The sequence below is a fragment of the Eschrichtius robustus genome, chromosome 14 (genome assembly GCF_028021215.1).
Source record: "Eschrichtius robustus isolate mEscRob2 chromosome 14, mEscRob2.pri, whole genome shotgun sequence".
Lineage (NCBI taxonomy): Eukaryota > Metazoa > Chordata > Mammalia > Artiodactyla > Eschrichtiidae > Eschrichtius > Eschrichtius robustus.
The window spans coordinates 6741349-6761013 of NC_090837.1; the positions used below are offsets into that span (position 1 = coordinate 6741349).

General features: G+C 45.2%; 1 protein-coding gene across 1 annotated transcript in view; it reads right to left on the reverse strand.

Annotated features, from left to right (window-relative positions):
- Positions 1–19311, reverse strand: part of ATP6V0A2 (ATPase H+ transporting V0 subunit a2) — a 37842-nt gene extending 18531 nt beyond the window's left edge. Inside the window, exons 1-7 of the mRNA XM_068562401.1 lie at positions 18992–19311; positions 13608–13686; positions 11549–11646; positions 9609–9746; positions 8498–8586; positions 7191–7317; positions 225–307 (exon numbers count right to left, since the gene is read on the reverse strand). Coding sequence (XP_068418502.1) covers positions 225–307; positions 7191–7317; positions 8498–8586; positions 9609–9746; positions 11549–11646; positions 13608–13686; positions 18992–19108 — 731 coding nt within the window. The 5' untranslated portion in view covers positions 19109–19311. The remainder of the gene's footprint in view (positions 1–224; positions 308–7190; positions 7318–8497; positions 8587–9608; positions 9747–11548; positions 11647–13607; positions 13687–18991) is intronic.
- Positions 19312–19665: the final 354 nt, after the last annotated feature.

Below are 19665 nucleotides of genomic sequence, written 5' to 3' on the forward strand. Positions count from 1 at the left end.
GCGAATGTTATTAACGTGGTGTCTACTTTTAAATTATGTTAAGTACTACACTGGCAAGAGAGATGACCAGTTAAACGTTTTAAAACATGGTATTACAGCAAAGAAATCATGTAGCGAAACTCAGCAGCCTTTGCAACCCGTTTTTCTCTTCAGAGACATATTTCAAGAAAACCAGGTCACTGAGGATAAAGAAATAAATGAAATAAAATGTTTCTTTTTCTTACCAATCACATATCTTCTTAACCTTGCGGCCAATCTGCTCTCCCCAGAAGGATATCAAAAACACATACCATTTTATGACTTCTCCCTACAAAGAATAAAGATAACTGTTACTTCTCTGTCTAGAATTTTGAAAACTCTGGCAGCTCACACTCTGTCAAAGAGTTAGTTCATTCATTCATTCATTCATTCAACAAACACTAAACACTGTCCATCCTCATTATCTGCGGACTCCATAATTGCCAATTCACCCCAGAAATCATTCATAACCCCCAAATCAATACTCAAGCATTTATTCACTCATTTGCGGACATGCAGCGCGACAAAAATTTTGAGTCACCCCGTGTGCGTATCCCTGCTGAGGTCAAACAAGGTGACCCTCTGCCTCCTTATTTCAGCTCATACTGTAAACAAGTGTCCTTTTTGCGGTCTATTTAGTGCCAAGTTTTTCACAGTTTTATGCTTTTTGTGGGTGATTTCACTGTCCACAAAGGTCCTCAGAGCTGTCTAGCGTTCCCAAGCACAGGAAGGCCGTGACGTGCACTTACGCGTGTCCCGTAAGCTTTGTTCAGACAGGCGTGATGGTGCGGTTGCCGCCAGTGAGTTCAATGCTAATGAGTCAACAGTATACATTAAATAAGGTGTCTTTAAATAAAACAAGGTTATGTATTGATCGGCTGACAAAAACGTTATGACCAGAGACTCACAGGAACTAACCCTGTGCTTCCCCTAGGAGCAAGGGTTCAGTTCTCACGGAGACTGTACAATGTTAACTACTACAAATAATGAGAATTGACTGTATTTACAAATATTCTACAAACAGAACTGAATAGGTTTTTGGCCAATTTGCCAGGCACTGGTTCCCAGTGCTAGGAACACAGCAGTGAACAAAACAGACAAAAATCCCTGACCTGGGAGAGAAGGGAGGGGAGGGAAGCGTATATCAAGTTAGCAGCAAGAGACACTAGGAGAGTACATAACGTGCCAAATGGAGATAAGGGCGATAAAGACAATAAAGCTGGGAGGGGTGACAGGGAGAAAGAGGCTGGGGGTTGAGCTTTTAAATCGGGCAAGGAGGGAAGGCCTCCCTGAGAAGGGGACACCTGGGCCTAGAGGAGTGAAGGGGGTGAGGGAGCGAGCCACGTGGATCCTGGGGAAGACCCTCCTGAGCCCGAGGAAAAGCTCGTGCAGAGGCAAGACGAGGGGAAGCGAGAAGGCCAGCCTGGCTCAAGAGAGATGGCCAGAGGGGTGACAAGATGGGACACCGTGAGACAGGAAGCCACAGGAGGACTTTAAGGCGGGACGAGGGGTGTGGTGGTGAGACGCTCTGACTCGTTTTACAGGGAGCATTCTGGATGCTGGGCGGATAAGAGTTGAGCTGGCACTTACTGAGACAGGCAAGCCTGGACGGGCAGGTCTGGCGGGGGGGGGGGGGGTGGGGAAGATCGGGAGTTCAGTTTTAGTTGTCACATGGAAATGTCTTCCAGAAACTTCAAAGGTATGGAGGGGCCAGTTAAATAGAAGGCTGGTATTCAGGGGAGAGGTCCAAGCCAGATGTATACATTCGGGGGATGGTATTTTAAAGCCATGAAGTTACTCGGGATCCCTAAGGGCACAGAGGAGAGAAGCAATCCAAGAATTGAGCTCTGGGGCAGAGGCGATGGGGAACAGGTTGGGGAGCTTCAGGCAGAGCAGAGGCACTTGGGTGCTGAAGGCAAGGACGCAGGGCGGCCGGGAAAGGGGGAGGCCAGGGAGGTGGCGGGCGGAGGAGACGGCTGAGAGGTTGGGAGATAGGTTACATTGAATAAATAAGTAAATTACACAATTCATGAACTGTATTGAGGATAACGGAAGCCAGATTTCTCACTGTCAGAAGAGAGTGAAAAACACCGAAAAAGAGACGTCCAGAGTCGTAGGTTAGAGTCTGAACAAACGGTTTTATAATAAACGTGCACAGGTAGCTGCAGAAGTGGATACAGCTGTGTGTGTGTGTGTGAGTGTGCGTGTGTGAGTGTGTGTGTATGCATGTGTGTGTGTGAGTGTGTGTGTGTGTGTGCGTGTGTGTGTGTGTGTGTGTCCATGTTTTGACTGCTGAAAGGGCCCAGGAGCCACGACACTCCAGTACATGATGAGAACTCAAACACCCAGATCCTTGTTTCTAAATTCACTCAAACACCCAGATCCTTGTTTCTAAATTCCATCCTCTACTAAAAGAAACGAGCGGTCCTTGAAGGAATGGCTGACTCCAGACAGAGGCAGGGACCATCCTGTGGTGCCAGAAAGCAAGGGATTGCTCAGTGAATGCTGCAGACGTGCCAAAGGCCAGAGGAACATGCACGAAGGGACTCCCACTGGCCAAATCAGGGACAATTTGGGCATCAAAGTAAAAAAGACTGGGACTTTCCTGGTGGCACAGTGGTTAACAATCCACCTGCCAATGCAGGGGACACGGGTTCGAGCCCTGGTCCGGGAAGACCCCACATGCCACGGAGCAACTGAGCCCGTGAGCCACAACTACTGAGCCTATGCTCTAGAAGCCACGAGCCACAACTACTGAGCCTGCGTGCTGCAACTACTGAAGCCCGCACGCCTAGAGCCTGTGCTCTGCAACAAGAGAAGCCACCACAATGAGAAGCCCACGCACCGCAACGAAGAGTAGCCCCCGCTCACTGCAACTGGAGAAAGCCCGCACACAGCAATGAAGACCCAGTGCGGCCAAAAATAAACAAATAAAATTTTTAAAATAAATAATAAAAAGGATCGTAACAGATTACAAGTCATTAAATAAATAGGAATGCCTAAGTCCGTGGATGAATGAGGGAGTGACTGAGAGGGCAGGGAAAGCACTGCCTTCTGCAGAACGGTAACTAGTAAGCACAGAAGGAAGGGTGGGAACAGAGTAACCACCTGGCCACCGCAACAGAGGTGATGGGTTCAAGAGAGTCATCGTGGAGGCTGAGGCTGGTGGGCAGGGGTCTGCTGAGGAACAAGGCCCCAGTAACCTAGGAATACCTCCTCACCAACTACTAATCAATTAAATAGGGCAAAATGGTGACATGAAGGTGGAGAAACCTGGACGACACCAGCATGACCAGGCCGATATTACGTGCCTCCTGGTGGGAGGTGCTGAGAGGACCAGATATAATTGACTCCGTGGTGTTCCCACCAGCAACGTGTGATCCGAGCCTGGTCATGAGGAAGCACGGAATGGGCCCCAAGGGAGGGTCATCCTGCAGAATGTGATGCCTGTCCCGAATGCAAAGCATAGTCCCAGGCAGGGCAGTGGACCAGAAAGGAAACAATGCAAACTGCGGGGAATCTGAGTGGCATGTTTGTACTGGACCAAGTGTTGCATCTGTGTTGATTTTTCTCATTTGGAGGGTTGTACGGTGGTTATATAAAAAAGCGTCCTTGTGAGGGGGCAACACACGCATGTCCACGGCTTCCTCGCAGAAGGCCTGGAAGGAGCCTAATGAAAATGGGGATAGATATGCAGAAAGAGTGAGTGGAGTATATGTGGCAAAATGTTAATAACTGGGAAATCTGGGTGAAGAGATAGAAGAACACTTTGTTCTCTTCTGGCAACTCTTCTGTAAACTGAAATTATTTCAAAATAAATTATGAAGAAACTACCCAGGGGGGACTTCCCTGGTGGCGCAGTGGTTAAGAATCCACCTGCCAATGCAGGGGACACAGGTTCAAGCCCTGGTCCGGGAAGATCCCACATGTCGCGGAGCAACTAAGCCTGTGCACCACAACTACTAAGCCTACGCTCTAGAGCCCGTGCGCCACAACTACTGAGCCCTCGTGCCACAACTACTGAAGCCTGCGCGCCTAGAGCCCGTGCTCCACAGCAAGAGAAGCCACCGCAATGAGAAGCCCACGCACCGCGACGAAGAGTAGCCCCTGCTCGCCACAACTAGAGAAAGCCTGCATGCAGCAACAAAGACCCAGCGTGGCCAAAAATAAAATTAAAAAAAAAAAAAAAAAAAAGTAATGTTTCTGAAATTCTTACCTAATAAACTAGGATATTCATGTCTAAAAAGCATTTAAAAAAAAAAAAAGAAACTACCCAGGGGGTAGAAAGAAATGGTATTTATAGTGAATTTGATTTTGAAGATTCCTTAACAATTTTAAAAATAGTACTGTGTCAGGGAACACAAGCACCTAAGACATAATATGGAACACGGATGTATGCAACATAAAAAATACAAATCATAAAACCACATGAAACTGCCTGAGTCCAGCTCTGACAGAGAGACTGGCCGGCATCTAGAAATGATACTGACAGAGGAGAAAATGGCTAGAAATATGCTCTGGGGTCTGTAAGGACTTTAAGGGGTCGACCCAAAAGGTATTAAACATGGCACTATAAATAAATCCTAGAACCTGAGTAAAAGTTACCAAATCAAATCTCATATCCTCCCCAGAAAGAGGACTAACAGAATGCACACTGAAACATAAACAGCGACCCTCTCCAAGCAGGAGGGTTACAGGTGACTGATTTTCTTCTTCATGTTTTCTATATTGTTCCCAATTTTCTAATAACGAGCACACATTTCCTTTGTAATCGTCGGGGAGGGAGGAGTTGTAGTTTCAAGAGATACATATCTGCCAATTATACTTCCACAAAAAAATTAGAAAAGAAGAAAAAGTAAAGAATTTAAAATATACATATATATATATATATATATATATATATATATATATCTCTAACCATGTCTCCATATTTCTTCACAGACATTTAATGCCCTTTAACAAATGTGGTAAAAACTCAGCACAAAAGAGCTTAGACATTGTATAGAAAAAAAATTTTTCTTACAGAGTAAATGCTCTGCATGAGAATGATGGATATGTTCTTTTAATCAAAGAAAAAACTCAAAGAACATGTAAATGCTACTTCAGAACATTTTTAATCTTCACCTTTACAAAGGGAGGTCGTAATGGTCACAGGTGAAGGATAATCAACATACTGCTACTGGCAGTTTCAGGAGCCACAAAAAATATTACAGGTGTATGGTTAACGAACAGCTTGACTGATTAGATTTTCCAACGTGTGTGGTTTACTTAGGCTGAACCTTATGAAAATTATTTCACAGCCAAACTCCTTTAGGTGTCAAAACTATTAATCTTAGAGCCAAAAATCCTGAGGCGAATCTAGGAAAGAAAACACGAACGCTTTTCTCAAAATTGAGAATCCCAAGTTCCTTTTCTACCCTTAGTAGACCAGTTCATCCTCACTTAGAGCAATATATAATAGTTATTTTTATGGTGAAGTCTTTAAAAAAAAAAAATCACAGCTATTTTAAAAGGTAATGATGGCTTTGGCCGCCCTGCTTCCCTTCCTGAATAATTCATTCCTGAAGCCTTAGATGTGCATTCGGGGATGGACCTGGAGAGGGGAGGGGAAGGGCAACAGTGGCCCAGGGCAAAGTCAGAGCCCAAGCAAAGTGAGGAGGCCCTGCGTCCACACTAGGGGACAACCCGGGCTGGGGGCTGGGGAACTCGGAGCTCCATGCAGAGAGAAGAGCGGGGCAGCAGAGATGGGAAATCAATGGGCAGACTGGTCACATACAAGGCGACTGATCAAATAAGCATATTAACAATAATGGGAGCCAAGTTTGCCACCACTGAAGAAAGCAGTTACGAACACAGAAATAGAGAAACTTAGAGTGAACCCTGTGGTGTTGGACTGGAATCGGGTGTAAACTCACAGCTTTCATATATACACACAGGTACAGAAGTAAAGCTGTGAGTGTGGGTGTGAGCCCTGTGCGTCTGTGCGTCCTAGAGCCGTCCACTGACAGAGGTGGGAACAGCGACACCTCGGTCACCATGGGCACACCCGGAGACCGCACCCTGGCTTCTAATCACCATTCTCCACTAAAGAGAACCAGGTTCCCTGGAGAAATGGCCGATTCCAGAGCTGCATGAGGGAAATGACAAGATGAAATCTGGACATCTTGCTATGCAGGAAAGCAAAGAAGCATTCAAAAAATGACGGGAACATGTAAAAAGAAAATAAAAGCCAGCTAAATGGGCTCCAGTGGCCAAATCTAGAGCATGTGAATATCAAAATAAAGAATTACAGTAACAGAGTATAACTCATTGAATAAAACAGGAAATAAATTAATGCACTGAAAATCTGATGAGAAATTGAGTACTTAGAGTTTCAAAGCACTTCCCCCAAAACACGTACTAAATACAAAGGAAATGGAGGAATAAATTCACGGTGGAGAAGCTTAGGAGTCACTGCCTTGAACAAGTGATCAAGGTGAACGTCACTAGTAACGGGACAAAGGAACCGTGCACCCCTGACGGGAAGCAGCATCACTTCCTGCCCAAGACACATAACTTGAATCTAATCATGAGAAGACATCAGACAGACCCAAACAGAGGGGCATGCTACCAAAGAAAAAACCACTGGTCTGTCATAATTTTTAAATGTCCAGGTCACGAAGGTCAAGGTAAGACTGAGAAATTATCCCAGAATGAAGGAGACCAAAGAGACGTGACAATTAAGTCCAAAGCCTGATTCTGAACGAGATCCTTTGCTATAAAAGACAGTATTGCGGGACTTCCCCGGCGGTCCGGTGGTTAGGACTCCGAGCTTCCACTGCAGGGGGCCCGGCCTCCATTCCTGGTCGAGGAACTAGGATCCCGCGTGCTGCGCGGCCGCAAATAAATAAATGAATAAATAAATGCCAAAAAAAAAAAAAAAGTGTTGGGACGGCGGGTGAAACCGAAACAGGATCTGAGGCTGGGAGGGTGGCGACGTATCCACATCAACGTCCCAGGCATACTATGGCGGCGCGGGAGAGAGTCCTCCATGTTAAGAACTGCCCCCCCGAACGCATCCAAGGATGGCAAGGCACGTGGCGGACAGCTCACTGACGTGCTCCGCTCTGCGCTGTGCCTCCAGCTTCAGCACAAGTCCGCCGCTGCTGAACGGGGAGGGGGTGCCCACTCACCGTTTCAGGGTCTTCCAGGGGCCCCTCCAGCTCTGCGTGCGTCACGATGCTGTGCCCTCTGCAGGCTCGCCACAGCGTTTTCCCGAATGCTTCGGCTTTCCCTTGGTTAATGAGGCCAGACACAAATCTGTGAGACACCAAAGGCTGTGGTCCAGTAAGCCCAATGAGGACTACCAAACCGCACGAAGAGGGCAGCGAAGACCTTCACGCCTGCCAAAGCGCTGGCGATATCCTCAAAGCCCTCCAACTGCAAAATATCTGAAATGCTGGATAAAATGTTTTTGAAACATCCTCTTCAATGTAGAGCTGAGCCCGTAATTTAGAGAAATTCTTGGAATCCGAAAATAAAACAGGACCTCGTAGCTGTGCCCTGAGGTATGATACTGACCCGGTATCTTAAGGCCTTGGGTTTCAATGCCAGCAAGTGAGACAGGAGATGGGCACTGGGTCGATATGAGGTGAAGAGATGGAACTGAATCCCCAATCCCCCCAAAGTTGGGACTCTTGCCCCCCAACAAAGGGCTACACCTTAAGTGAACGGGTGGACTAGGAAAAACTCCACCTTGCAAGGAGCCAACAAGCAAACTTGTTTACTTCGGCTTTGGTTTTGGAGAGAAGGGGAAGAGCATTACTTGAGAATTTACAAGCACGTGTTAGGATGCATCAGGCAGAGAGAAAACAAACAGAAAAACAAAGAAACTCAAGCTGAGAAATTAACAACATGATTCCCAGTAGGTGGAGCTTTCCCAAGTACCTGACATACATAAAAATAAGTTCTCTCTGAAAGAATACAGCCTCAAACTAAACATCATTGAATTCCTACACATAAGGAATGGAGGAACAGTTCATAATAAAAAGAAATCACAAATCACATGAGGAAACACGTTACCATTAGTTCAAGTAAACAGAGAGAGTGAACAGTAGAAAGAGACCCTTAAAATACGATTAATAAATAAACCAAATCAGTTTAGCCCCTATGTTTCCACCAAACAAAATAGGACTTGACGCTTCAATGACCAATTATTTTAGGCTATGGAGTAACGAAGAATGGCACAACTGGCATAAATTCCTTCTTTCCACCTCATTATACCGAGAGAAGAAATTCCCATCGTATTGAGCTAAAAAGTCAATACAGCTGAGTGATTCAACTCAACAAATACAAGAGTACAGTGTTTTCTTAAACAAATATTCACTTTCTTTCATTCCGTCCCAGGCTTTCAGACGGTGGCCGTCCTTCCACTCAACAGAGCTCGTCTCCCACTGACAAGAAGGACAGTGTAAAGCTCCCCCCGCCGGCTGTCACTTACCCCAGTTTTGCCCCCAGCCTCTGCATACAGCTGTAGTCCAACAAAGACTCGTTCTCCAAGGGAGGGAATTCTTCGTAAGCGGGTTCAAACTACAAAGAGATATGAAACCAAGTGTGTCTCACTGAAAGTGACACTTCAATTCTCAAGTCATGTTTCCAAACAAGTGTGCGGGGCATGGGAACTCAGACCCGGGTGCCAAGGCCCCAAGGTAACTCAGACATGTAACTCAGCTCTGATAGATAAAGACCATAACTTCCCTGTCCCTTATTTGTAAGCTAGTTGAAGACACTTACATGAAAGTACAGTTATAATTTATGTCATTGCCTTAATCCAAGGCAGAGTAACTGTATCAGAGGTCACCGCTACGGGAAGTGAAACGAAGTTCACAAGGGACATACTTCTCCCCTCTCTGATACTCAGCTGAGTACTGTACTACTGCGTAGGCTGTTCTTTATTCCCATACAGATTTTTTTTTTACTTCCATTACTCTCAGCAATTTGAGAAGAAAAAAAACAAACTAAATTTTAGAGTTCGACTTCCAGTGTTCAATTTTTTCTCACCACCATAAGATTTTTTTCAACTGCAAACTAAAGCATTTCATGAATAGGAAGTAGTTATGGTTAAAACCAACCAACACAGGAGAGGCTTAAAGCTTCTTTTAATGTCATATACTCCAACTGAAAGATAAAGCTAAGATCAAAATGTATCTCATTTTTTTTGAATGTATCTCTTTTTTTTTTTTCTTTTTTTAATTTTTGGCTGCGTTGGGTCTTCGTCGCTGTGCGCGGGCTTTCTCTAGTTGCGGCGAGCGGGGGCTACTCCTTGTTGAGGAAGGAGTATCTCTTCCAATGAGGAAGTCCCTCTATCTCTTTTAAAAAGCAACACCTCTACAGGAGTTGGTAACAAAACCCGGAACTTTACGGGAACGAGAATTTTATAAAAGAAATATACTTCTGGGACTTCCCTGGCGGCCCAGTGGTTAAGACTCCGTGCTTCCACTACAGGGGGCATGGGTTCGATCCCCGGTCAGGGAACTAAGATCCTGCATGCCGCGTGGTGCAACCCAAAAAAGAAAGAAAGAAATGCACTCCCTCCCAAGCGTCGCCAGTACCTCCAGGTTGCGCTTGACGAAGGTCTTGGTCACTCGCAGCACGTGCGTGTACTCCGTCAGCTCCAGGAGGTTCCTCCTCAGCTTCTCCTTGTTCTTCGTGACCTCCCTCAGCTCAGCCTCTAGCTTCTGCAACTGCTCCTGAAATGAAACGGCAGCAGGGTTACTTCCAAGTCTGGTTCTAACACTCTTTTCACAGTACCCCAGAACTAGCAGAGGTTTTAAAAAGCCATCATGTATGAGAGTTCGATAGGGATATGAAAACACGCACGGGTTTTTTAAAGTCCATCACTTACTGCTTCGTATTAATTCAGGTACCTGTCATGGCAAGCACGCAGATGCCGTGACCTATCAGTGCCCTACGGCTGGACCCAGTCTCTATCCTCAGGTCCTGTCCTCTCTTCTGGTTTCCCTTCATCTGCTTATCCATTACCAATACACCAAAGAGTTTTCCCTTTTCAAGACTACATTTCCTTTTATTTGCAACACAGAAAAATTTTAGATAATCTTTCCCAAACATATTATTCCTGGTCTCTAGCTTAAGAGTTTCTATGCAGTTGCACTTACACAATTAATTAAGCATAAAAATACTTGAGAACGAATCTTCTTTAACAATTAGTTATATACCAAGCATCCTTAACAATCCTTAAGTATTAAGACAATAGAAGCAGAAATCTGTAAAACAACCCACTGACTCAATAAAAACGGTATTCAAACAAATCACTTGACATGCTACATTCACTTACTTGTGTTCTGCCTTATAAAAACGATAAGCAGCCAGTAATCACTGTACTTGTAATTACATCAAAAGCGACACACCAAACAGGCCAAACCAGATGACTGCTCTCATCTGACTGTACAGTTCTCTCTAGAGTCCATTCATATACCAACTGTTAAATGACATCCTCCCAGAAAAACAAACAGAGCAGCCAGCAATGGAATGGTCCTAATTATACAGTACTAATTGTTTTAGAAGAGCTGTAAAGGGCTCTAGTCTATTTCCCAGTGTGATGAATTATCAGATGAGTAGACCAAAACCTCAAGAGATAACTCATGGGGGGGAAGCAGGGATGCGAATGTAGAAGCCAGTGCTCTCACGGTGGTGGGGGACTCCAGAAGAAGGAATCCCATTTGCTGCCCATGGGGAACCACCTGGCACCTTCACACGAGCTTCTGGAAATTAGAGGGGGAAGGGTCAGGGTGAACTGGGGAGAACGTGAAGGGCACAGGCCTGAAGCCTCGATGACTTGCAGTAGGAGAGGCACGCTAAGGCCCGCACAGGCCCAGAAGTCACATCACATGAGCCCAGATCTCACAACCTAATTCTTGTTAGTCTCTGTTCAATACCATCTGTCTTACATTTTATTTTTTTCTAATATATTCTTTTTTTTTTTTTAATTTATTTATTTTTATTTTTGGCTGCGTTGGGTCTTCGTTGCTGCACGCGGGCTTTCTCTAGTTACAGCGAGTGGGGGCTACTCTTCATTGCAGTGCAGAGGCTTCTCATTGTGGTGGCTTCTCTTGTTGCAGAGCACGGGCTCTAGGCATGCGGGCTTCAGTAGTTGTGGCACGCGGGCTCAGTAGTTGTGGCTTGCGGTCTCTAGAGCGCAGGCTCAGTAGTTGTGGCGCACGGGCTTAGTTGCTCCACAGTATGTGGGATCTTCCCGGACGAGGGCTCGAACCCGTGTTCCCTGCAGTGGCAGGCGGATTCTTTACCACTGCACCACCAGGGAAGCCCTGTCTTACATTTTAAAAGAAAACTGAATTCCAGTTAAAATTTATCACAGATAACCTGTTACTGAGAATTAACCATAATACGGTCCTTTGCTTTTCATTCCACGGTTTTGAGAAGAAAGGCAGAAAAGCACTAGACAATATAAAGTAAGTGAATAAGCAGTCTCTGAGGTTAGTGACCTAAAACCGCTTCTTCAGAAACTAGTTACCTGCATTTCGAGCACTTGTTTAAGAGGCGGTGCAGGAGGACTGGTCTCTCCCTCAGGGAGGGGAATATCAGCTCTATTAATTTCCTGCACCAAATATGCTGTGGAAATAAAAGTTAAACAAATTAGACTCAAAAACTTACTACAGGACATTTCAGTGAGAACATTTTACATCCCAACCTTTCCCAGGTCATCTAAAAACTAATGTCTAAATGCATAAAATCTTGCCTGTCCCAACTGACTGATAGGATGACTTTTGCAGCCTTGTTTCCAAAGATCTGCAAAATAATTCTGCCTAGAGAGAGCAGCGTGCAGTGACAAAACAAACAGTAACCTGGATACACATTTTCTGAAATTCCCCACGTCCTTCATTTCTAAAACTCTAGTTAAAGAACTTTGGAGTCACAGCTGCCTCTGCACCTGTAAAGGAAGCAGAAGGTTAAGAACACACTTGGAAGTGCAGGAATAATCCAATGATGGACCTATAATCGTCCCCACCAGAGACATCAGTGCAACCTCCCGGCAGACGCCATTGGGAGGAAATACATATCCATCAGGAAAAACACATCCTCTATCAGTCTCCTCTATAAGGAGGAGACCACAGGGCAGAAAGCCAGGTTCTCCTGAGTCCCCAGTTAGCCGTGATGTTTTAACTTAGAGCAACTTCCACTGCCTTCTCTACTTACATTAAAAACTAGATTCATGAAACTAATAATGAACCAGCCAAAAAAAACTTAATTTCTTTAGTTTACATTTTCAATTCCATGAAGCGTTCTTTTCCTTAGGATAAAAGTCATAATACCTGGTAAAGTCATTACCAGATATAATATTTTGGAGAAGTGCTAACTAGTTATTTTATTAGAAAGAGAGAGAGAGAAAGAGAAAGAAAGAAAGGAAGAAAGGGAGAGAGAGAGAAAGGGAGGGAGGGAGGGAGGAGGGAGGAAGAAAAGCGATGATGTCTTACCCATAAGATAGCAAAGGAAGCATGGGGTTTAAGAGCTTTCTGGAAATGGATGTAAATTTTTTAACCTATTTTTTATACCTAAATTTACTTGAGAGTTCATTTTCTTTTTAAGTCTGCATTCTTTTTGAAACAGTCTAAGCTACAGGAAGTCCTGGACACGTCTAATGTGTTGTCACTCCTGCCCCGCCTTTGAAAACTCATTCCAAATATACGACCTGTCCAATGACTTATATATATGGTAAGGATGGGAATGTGGTATCACCCTACCCTACATGATCCACACAAATAACTGGGACCTCAAACAATATGCAGAGGACTAGACTTCAGATGACTAACAGGTTTCTTTCGATCTTAAAAATCCACAATAATTAACTGCTATTAGAAATCATTCCAAAAGTCATCTTCTCTCCCCTCCTCAACACCCTCACCCCCAGGTTTTTCTGTTCATCCCTCTAAAAACAAATTTGGTACTTTAGACAATTACTGGCATCGTTCCCCCCTCTCTACTTCAGTCAGAATTTCAAGGTTTGAATTGATAAAGACTATTTTATTTTAGGCTAAGACGTTAAAGGTTTTACGGCTGAGTTTTAATGGTTAACAGTCAGGGAACACTGATCTCTGCAAAGGAAGCCCTGAAAAAAAGGAAATTATCAACCAATGTCTCTGCCATTTCCTACCTCCCCTGTTCTCTGATATAATTTTAAGTAATATATTAATGTGTATACAATGTTTTTAAGTTATAATGAATTACAAGGGATTGGCTAAATAAATTATAGCACATTAATACCACAAAATACTATGCAGCCAATATAAACAGTGATGAGTCAATCTGTTTATTGACATGAAAAGATGTTAAAGTACCATCAAATGAGAAACAAAGCTAATAACGAAATAACCTAACCATTATGTATGTAAATCCTTACTTTTATAGATGAACAGTAAAAAAAATATAAACCTACATAATAGTGAATACATGAATGGTGAGAATATGGACGACTTCTTTTTTCCTTTCTACTTGTCTAGATTTTCTAATTTTTCTAAAGTGAACAAAGTTTACTTATATAACAATAACTATTTAAGTTATTAAAATAAACTTACCCAATATTCGCTCTAGTTCTTCACACCTCTTCACCTCACCAACAAATTTTCTTTGGAAAGAACTTACATTCTGGTTCAGCTGAGAAAAAGATGAAAATTTTGCTTTGAATTTTCTACAATTTAAAAATAAATTCGATTTTATAAATAAAATATGATAGTCAAGGGTTTGGGGGGAAGCACATCCTTATATACTACTGAATAGGAGTATAAACTGACACATCTTTTCTGGAAAGCGATTTGGTAACTGTTACCAAAAAAAAGCCTGAAAAATATCCTCTCGCCCAGAAATATCCCATGAAGAAATTCAACCTAAAGGAACAAACTATGGATACGGACAAAAATTTATCTAAAAGAGCATCAAACCTCAGGGATAGAGAAAAAATGATTAACAGTGGAAAACTGGTTAAAGAAATCATAGTCTATACCCACACCGTGGAACACTACTCAGCAGTAAAAAGCAACAAACTGACACATCAACATGACAGAGGATGTACAGAAACATGATGTAAATGAAAGACACAGAAGACCACATATTGTGTGACTCCATTTCTATGAAATGTCCAAGAAAGGAAAACCTAGAGGCAGAAAGTAGGTTAGTGATTGTCTGGGTCTTGGGGTAGGGAGGGGGATGACCTGTAAATGAGCATAAGGGACCTTATTGGGATGATGTGACTGACGGTCTAAAACTGGATTGTGGCAATGGACGCGCTACTCAGAAAATTTTCTAAAAACCAACGAATTGTACACTTGAAATGGGTGAATTTTATGATACACATCAATAAAGTTGTATAAAAATTATGGTTCAGTAATATAACTGATTACTATGCACTTATTAAAAATTATGTTTTAAATGATCAGGTATTTGATTATATTAAGAAATTATTATTAAAATTTTTAGGTATGATAATGGTATTGTGGTTATGATTTTTTTTAGGGTCCTTACCTTTTAGAGATACTTACTGAAATATTTATGAGTGAAATTATACATCTGGGATTTGCTTCAAAATGATCTTGTCTGATGGGTGGGGTTTTTTGGGGGTTTTTTGGACCACACGGCTTTTGAGATCTTAGTTCCCCAACCAGGTCTCAAACCTGGACCCGGCAGTGAAAGCGCCGAGTCCTAACCACTGGACCTCCAGGGAAGTCCCGCCATTGATTTGTAATATGGGTCCACAGAAGTTCACTGTTCCCATATACTCTCTCCCTTACTTAACATCTTATCAGGACTTCCCTGGTGGCACAGTGGTTAAGAATCCTCCTGCCAACGCAGGGGACACGGGTTTGAGCCCTGGTCCGGCAAGATCCCACATGCCGCGGAGCAACTAAACCCGTGTGCCACAACTACTGAGCCTGCGCTCTAGAGCCCACGAGCCACAACTACTGAGCCCCTGTGCCACAACTACTTAAGCCCACGCACCTAGAGCCCGTGCTCCGCAACAAGAGAAGCCACCGCAAAGAGAAGCCCACGCACTGCAACAAAGAGTAGTCCCCGTTCGCTGCAACTAGAGAAAGCCCGCGCGCAGCAACAAAGACCCAACGCAGCCAAAAAATAAATTTATTAAAACAAACAAAAAAATCTTACCATATAAAGCTTAAAGCCATAAAAAAAATTGTAAAACAATTATTTAATAAAATGCGGAAATTAGTCATACATGATTTGTGTGTGAAAAAAGACTGAAGATATTATCAGTGTGGCTCCAATTATCTAAAAATACCTATGTACGTACATTCTAAAATATTATTAGAAGGCTTCCCCGGTGGCGCAGTGGTTAAGAATCTGCCTGCCAATGCAGGGTACACGGGTTCAAGCCCTGGTCCGGGAAGATCCCACATGCCTTGGAGCAACTAAGCCCGTGCGCCACAACTACTGAGCCTGTGCCCTAGAGCCTTCGAGCCACAGCTACTGAAGCCCGCACGCCTCTAGCCCCTGCCCCGCAACAAGAGAAGCCACTGCAATGAGAAGCCCACGCACAGCAACGAAGACCTAATGCAGCTAAAAATAAATTTATTAAAATAATAATAATATTATTAGAAAAATAACGTTTGATTGGACAATATGAACCAAAAAGGTAAAGTGTTTGTTTCTAGGTAATGGGATCATGGAAATTAGTATCTCATGTTTCCCTAATTTCCCACAATGGACGTATATTACTTTCACAATTTTTTAAATTACAGTAATCATTCACGTTGAAAGGCATTTGGGGCAAGAATTCTACCTTTACTCCGTGCAGTGTTATACTGGGCACTCTCAAAAAGGAGAATTAGAAACAGCTTGGCATGAAGCCGCTTGAACAACCTGAGAATGTCTACCCCAAAGGCTTGGTTCTTGTTCAGTTTTTGGAAAATTTTTTTTAAAGAGTTAACCAGAAGAAAGATAAAAATTTGAATTTCACTTCTGTTTGTCACATTCACATTCATTTCTGGAAGTCATATTAATCTGAAGTAGTAACCACTTTCGAGTTCCTAATGATTCAGACACAATCTATCTCAACAGAACTAAGAATGAGCAGAGGAAGCTACCCATCAAAAGCTGTCTATTAATGACATGACTTCTCAGTTTCACTGTCTTTTCCGTCAATATCAAACACTAACTCAAATTGGACACTATGGTTCCACATATAGAATCTTCACGAAGAGGCAAATTTCTGTGGCAACAACACACACGATTGGATCTAACATCCGCCGTCACCATCTTACACAGTATGTTAACTGTTAAAATTTTCTGTTGCGTGGTTTCTTTTATAAAGTTTTGCTTCTATTTTCTTTTTAGGGAGGCAACAGCACCCTTAATTCCAGGCTAACGCTATGAAGTACATTTTTTTTTTTAATTAATTATTTATTTATTTTTGGCTGCGTTGGGTCTTCGTTGCTGTGCGCGGGCTTTCTCTAGCTGCGGCGAGCAGGGGCTACTCTTCGTCATGGTGCTCAGGCTTCTCATTGCGGTGGCTTCTCTTGTTGCAGAGCACAGGCTCTAGGCACGCGGGCTTCAGTAGTTGCAGCACGCGGGCTCAGTAGTTGTGGCTCGCAGGCTCTAGAGCATGGGCTCAGTAGTTGTGCACGGGCTTAGCTGCTACGCGGCATGTGGGATCTTCCCAGACCAGGGATCGAACCTGTGTCCCCTGCGTTGGCAGGCAGATTCTTATCCACTGCGCCACCAGGGAAGCCCTATGAAGTACATTTTAATGCAGATTCGTTTGTAACACTAACATTTAACCTAGAAAAACCAGTAGAGGCTGCCTGGTGGTTTTGACCAGTATCCACGCCATCGATCTTCCCACTCCAGCAGCTAACGGACAAAAGGTGAACGCTGTCCTCAAATTCCAGACCCTTAGAAAAGTGAGATGGACTTGCCCTTCACTGAGTCCTACTGGTGAGTTAAATAACCTTTCTTTTCCAGGTCTTCTCTTTGGCTGTCACTACAGAAACCCCTGCCCTGCCTCCTTTCCCTTAGAAGGATCACTAAAAGGAAAGGCGGAAACTCTCCAGCCTCTGCAAATCAGAAAAGACAGACGTCAGGGATCCCACCTGGTGAGCGCAAAGTCAGGAAGAAATTCCAGAAGAGAGCAGAAAAAGTGTCAGGTGACAGAGCTTTCTGCACTAGCACCTGTGCTGCTTGACAGTCATCCCAAAGACAGACACACACACACACACACACACACCCCTGAGCTCTGAAAACCTAGCATCACACAAAGAAGAGCTCATTTTCACATGGCAGCTTTATTTTACTTCTGGAAAAAGATGAACTGCACTTTCTTTTTCTTTCCCCAATTTTCAGTTTAAAAGAATCCCAAGTGTCCTCTACTACCTAATGTAATGGCACTCAATGAAACTTGCATCTTTTGCGGTAATTAGGGTGTTTGTTCAAACCTCTAAGATTTAAGCTTGATTTAAGCCTCTTGGCCTGAGTACTAACAGGATGGAAGATATCTACCTGTTATAAAGAAGGAAGCCCATTTCTCTCACAACTGTTTCCTGAATCTTTCAGGTGTTACTTACTCAACAGCTCAGCACAGCAGCACTTGCCAGGAAAGTGGGCACCACGTGCTGAAGCCCAAATGGCGCCAGGAACCAGGAAGAGCTGGGCCTTCTCTGCAGCCTTGCCTGACATTCAGGAGTTTCTCTCTGACCTGGCAGTTGCCTTGTGAGGCCAACCCAGGGATCACACCAGACCTTGGGTACGGGTGTTCCCTCTTGAAACTAAGCAGCCCTCAGAAAGACGAAGGGAAACCAGAGGAGATGAAAGCTGGGTCCCAGGAAATACAATGTTCATTCAAGTGAATTCCAGTTCAGTTAAGGTCCTGCTTCATAATCTCCCTTTCACACCTCTCTTTTCCTTCATGGCACTTACCACAGTTCATAATCAGAGTGTGTCTCTCCTACATTGTGAGCAACAAAAACACAGGGACTTTGTCCACCCTGCTTACCCCTGAGTCCCCAGCACCAAACTCAGTGTCTGCAACAGAGCAAGCGCTCAATCAAAGCTTGTCCATTCATTCCACAAACGCATACTAATGCCCACAAAGTCAGGGGCTGTACTCAGGAATCAGGAATGAACAAGGCAGGCGAGGCCCTTACCCCACACCCCGGGGGGGTTGACAGTCCATGGTGGAGACAAACAATAAACAAATAAACAGATATATGAACAAGGGTTTATTACTACTTGCTGGGGAGACAGGTCCCATTCAACAAATTCTGACTGCACTCCAACTCCTTCCTAGGCAGTGCTATGTACGTCATCAGGCATTGGTGAACAAAAACGACAAAAATCCCGCCCCGCAGGAGCTTACACCAAATGCATTCCCAGTTCAGGCTCCTGGCTCTCCCAGTTCCCTCCACCTGGGACCTTGTTCCCCCAGATCTTCCCAGGGCCGGCTCCTGCCCATTCAGGTCTCAGCCCAAGAACACTTCCTCAGAGAGACCTCCTCCCTGACCACCCCCAACTGAGGCACCATCTCATCACCCCGTTCTATTTCCTGCATAGCAAACATATTCCTGTTTACGTATTCATTTTCTTAATATTTCTCCCGTTCCCGCTGCCCCATAAGTTCCAGAAGGGCTGCAAGAGGCCTTATCAGATTTGTTCTCCCGCTTAGCCCAGTGCCTGGCACAGAGTCGGTGCCCCGAAGCATCAGATGGCACGACCCGAGTGGACGAAGACGACGCGGAGCGTTCCTAACTAACCCGGCCTGGGCGGCCGCGGACCACACATTCGACGACCCTGGGCTCGGGCCCCGCTCTGCGGAAGCTCTGGCCAGAGAGTGGACCTCAGCTTCCCCGTCTGGGAAATGGGAGCCCAGGCGCCCACGGAAAGGAGGCCCGAGCGAAAGGCTCGATGCGGGAGCTCCGCGGGCAGCTGCGGCCCGCGTCTCCCGGGCGACACTCACGTCTCGGAACTGGACCAGGCCCTTCTCGCCCAGGGCGCTGAGGCACTCGTAGGCCGTGCCGGACTGCAAGAAGAGCTGCGCCAGGCACATGGTCTCGCTCCGGAACAGGGACCCCATGGCTGGCCGGCCCGCGCCCCCGCGGGGCCCGACGGGTGGCGGCGGCTCCGGGCCGCGCGGGCCCGCACGGTCAGCCGGGGCGGCCCGGAGCTCGGGCTTCTCCTGCGACCTGGCCGCAGCCCCGCACCATGGAGCTCCGGGCTGCACCAGCTGCGCCCGGTACTGCCGCCGGGGCCGCCGCTCCAGGCGCCGCCAGAGCCGCCCTCGAGGCCCCGCCCCCTGGCTACAGCCGGTTCCGGTTCCGCCCCCCTCCCCCGCTCGTGTCCGCCCCCCGCCGGCCGACCAATGGCGCCCGGAGTTGCGGCCGGCGGCGGCGCAGGCGGCGGCGCCAAATGGCGCAAACCCGGCGGCAATGCGGCGGTTCGTGGAATCCGTCCGGACTCCGACCAAGAGCTGCTACTCGCTCCGCTGTTCACAGCTTTTTGAAAGGAGTTTTACTGAGTTTACGTACCATAAAGTTCACCCGACTAGAGTATACAATTTTGTGATATTTAGTAGAGTTACAAAGTTGTGCAGCCATCGTTACGATCAATTTTAGAATATTTCCATCAACCCCA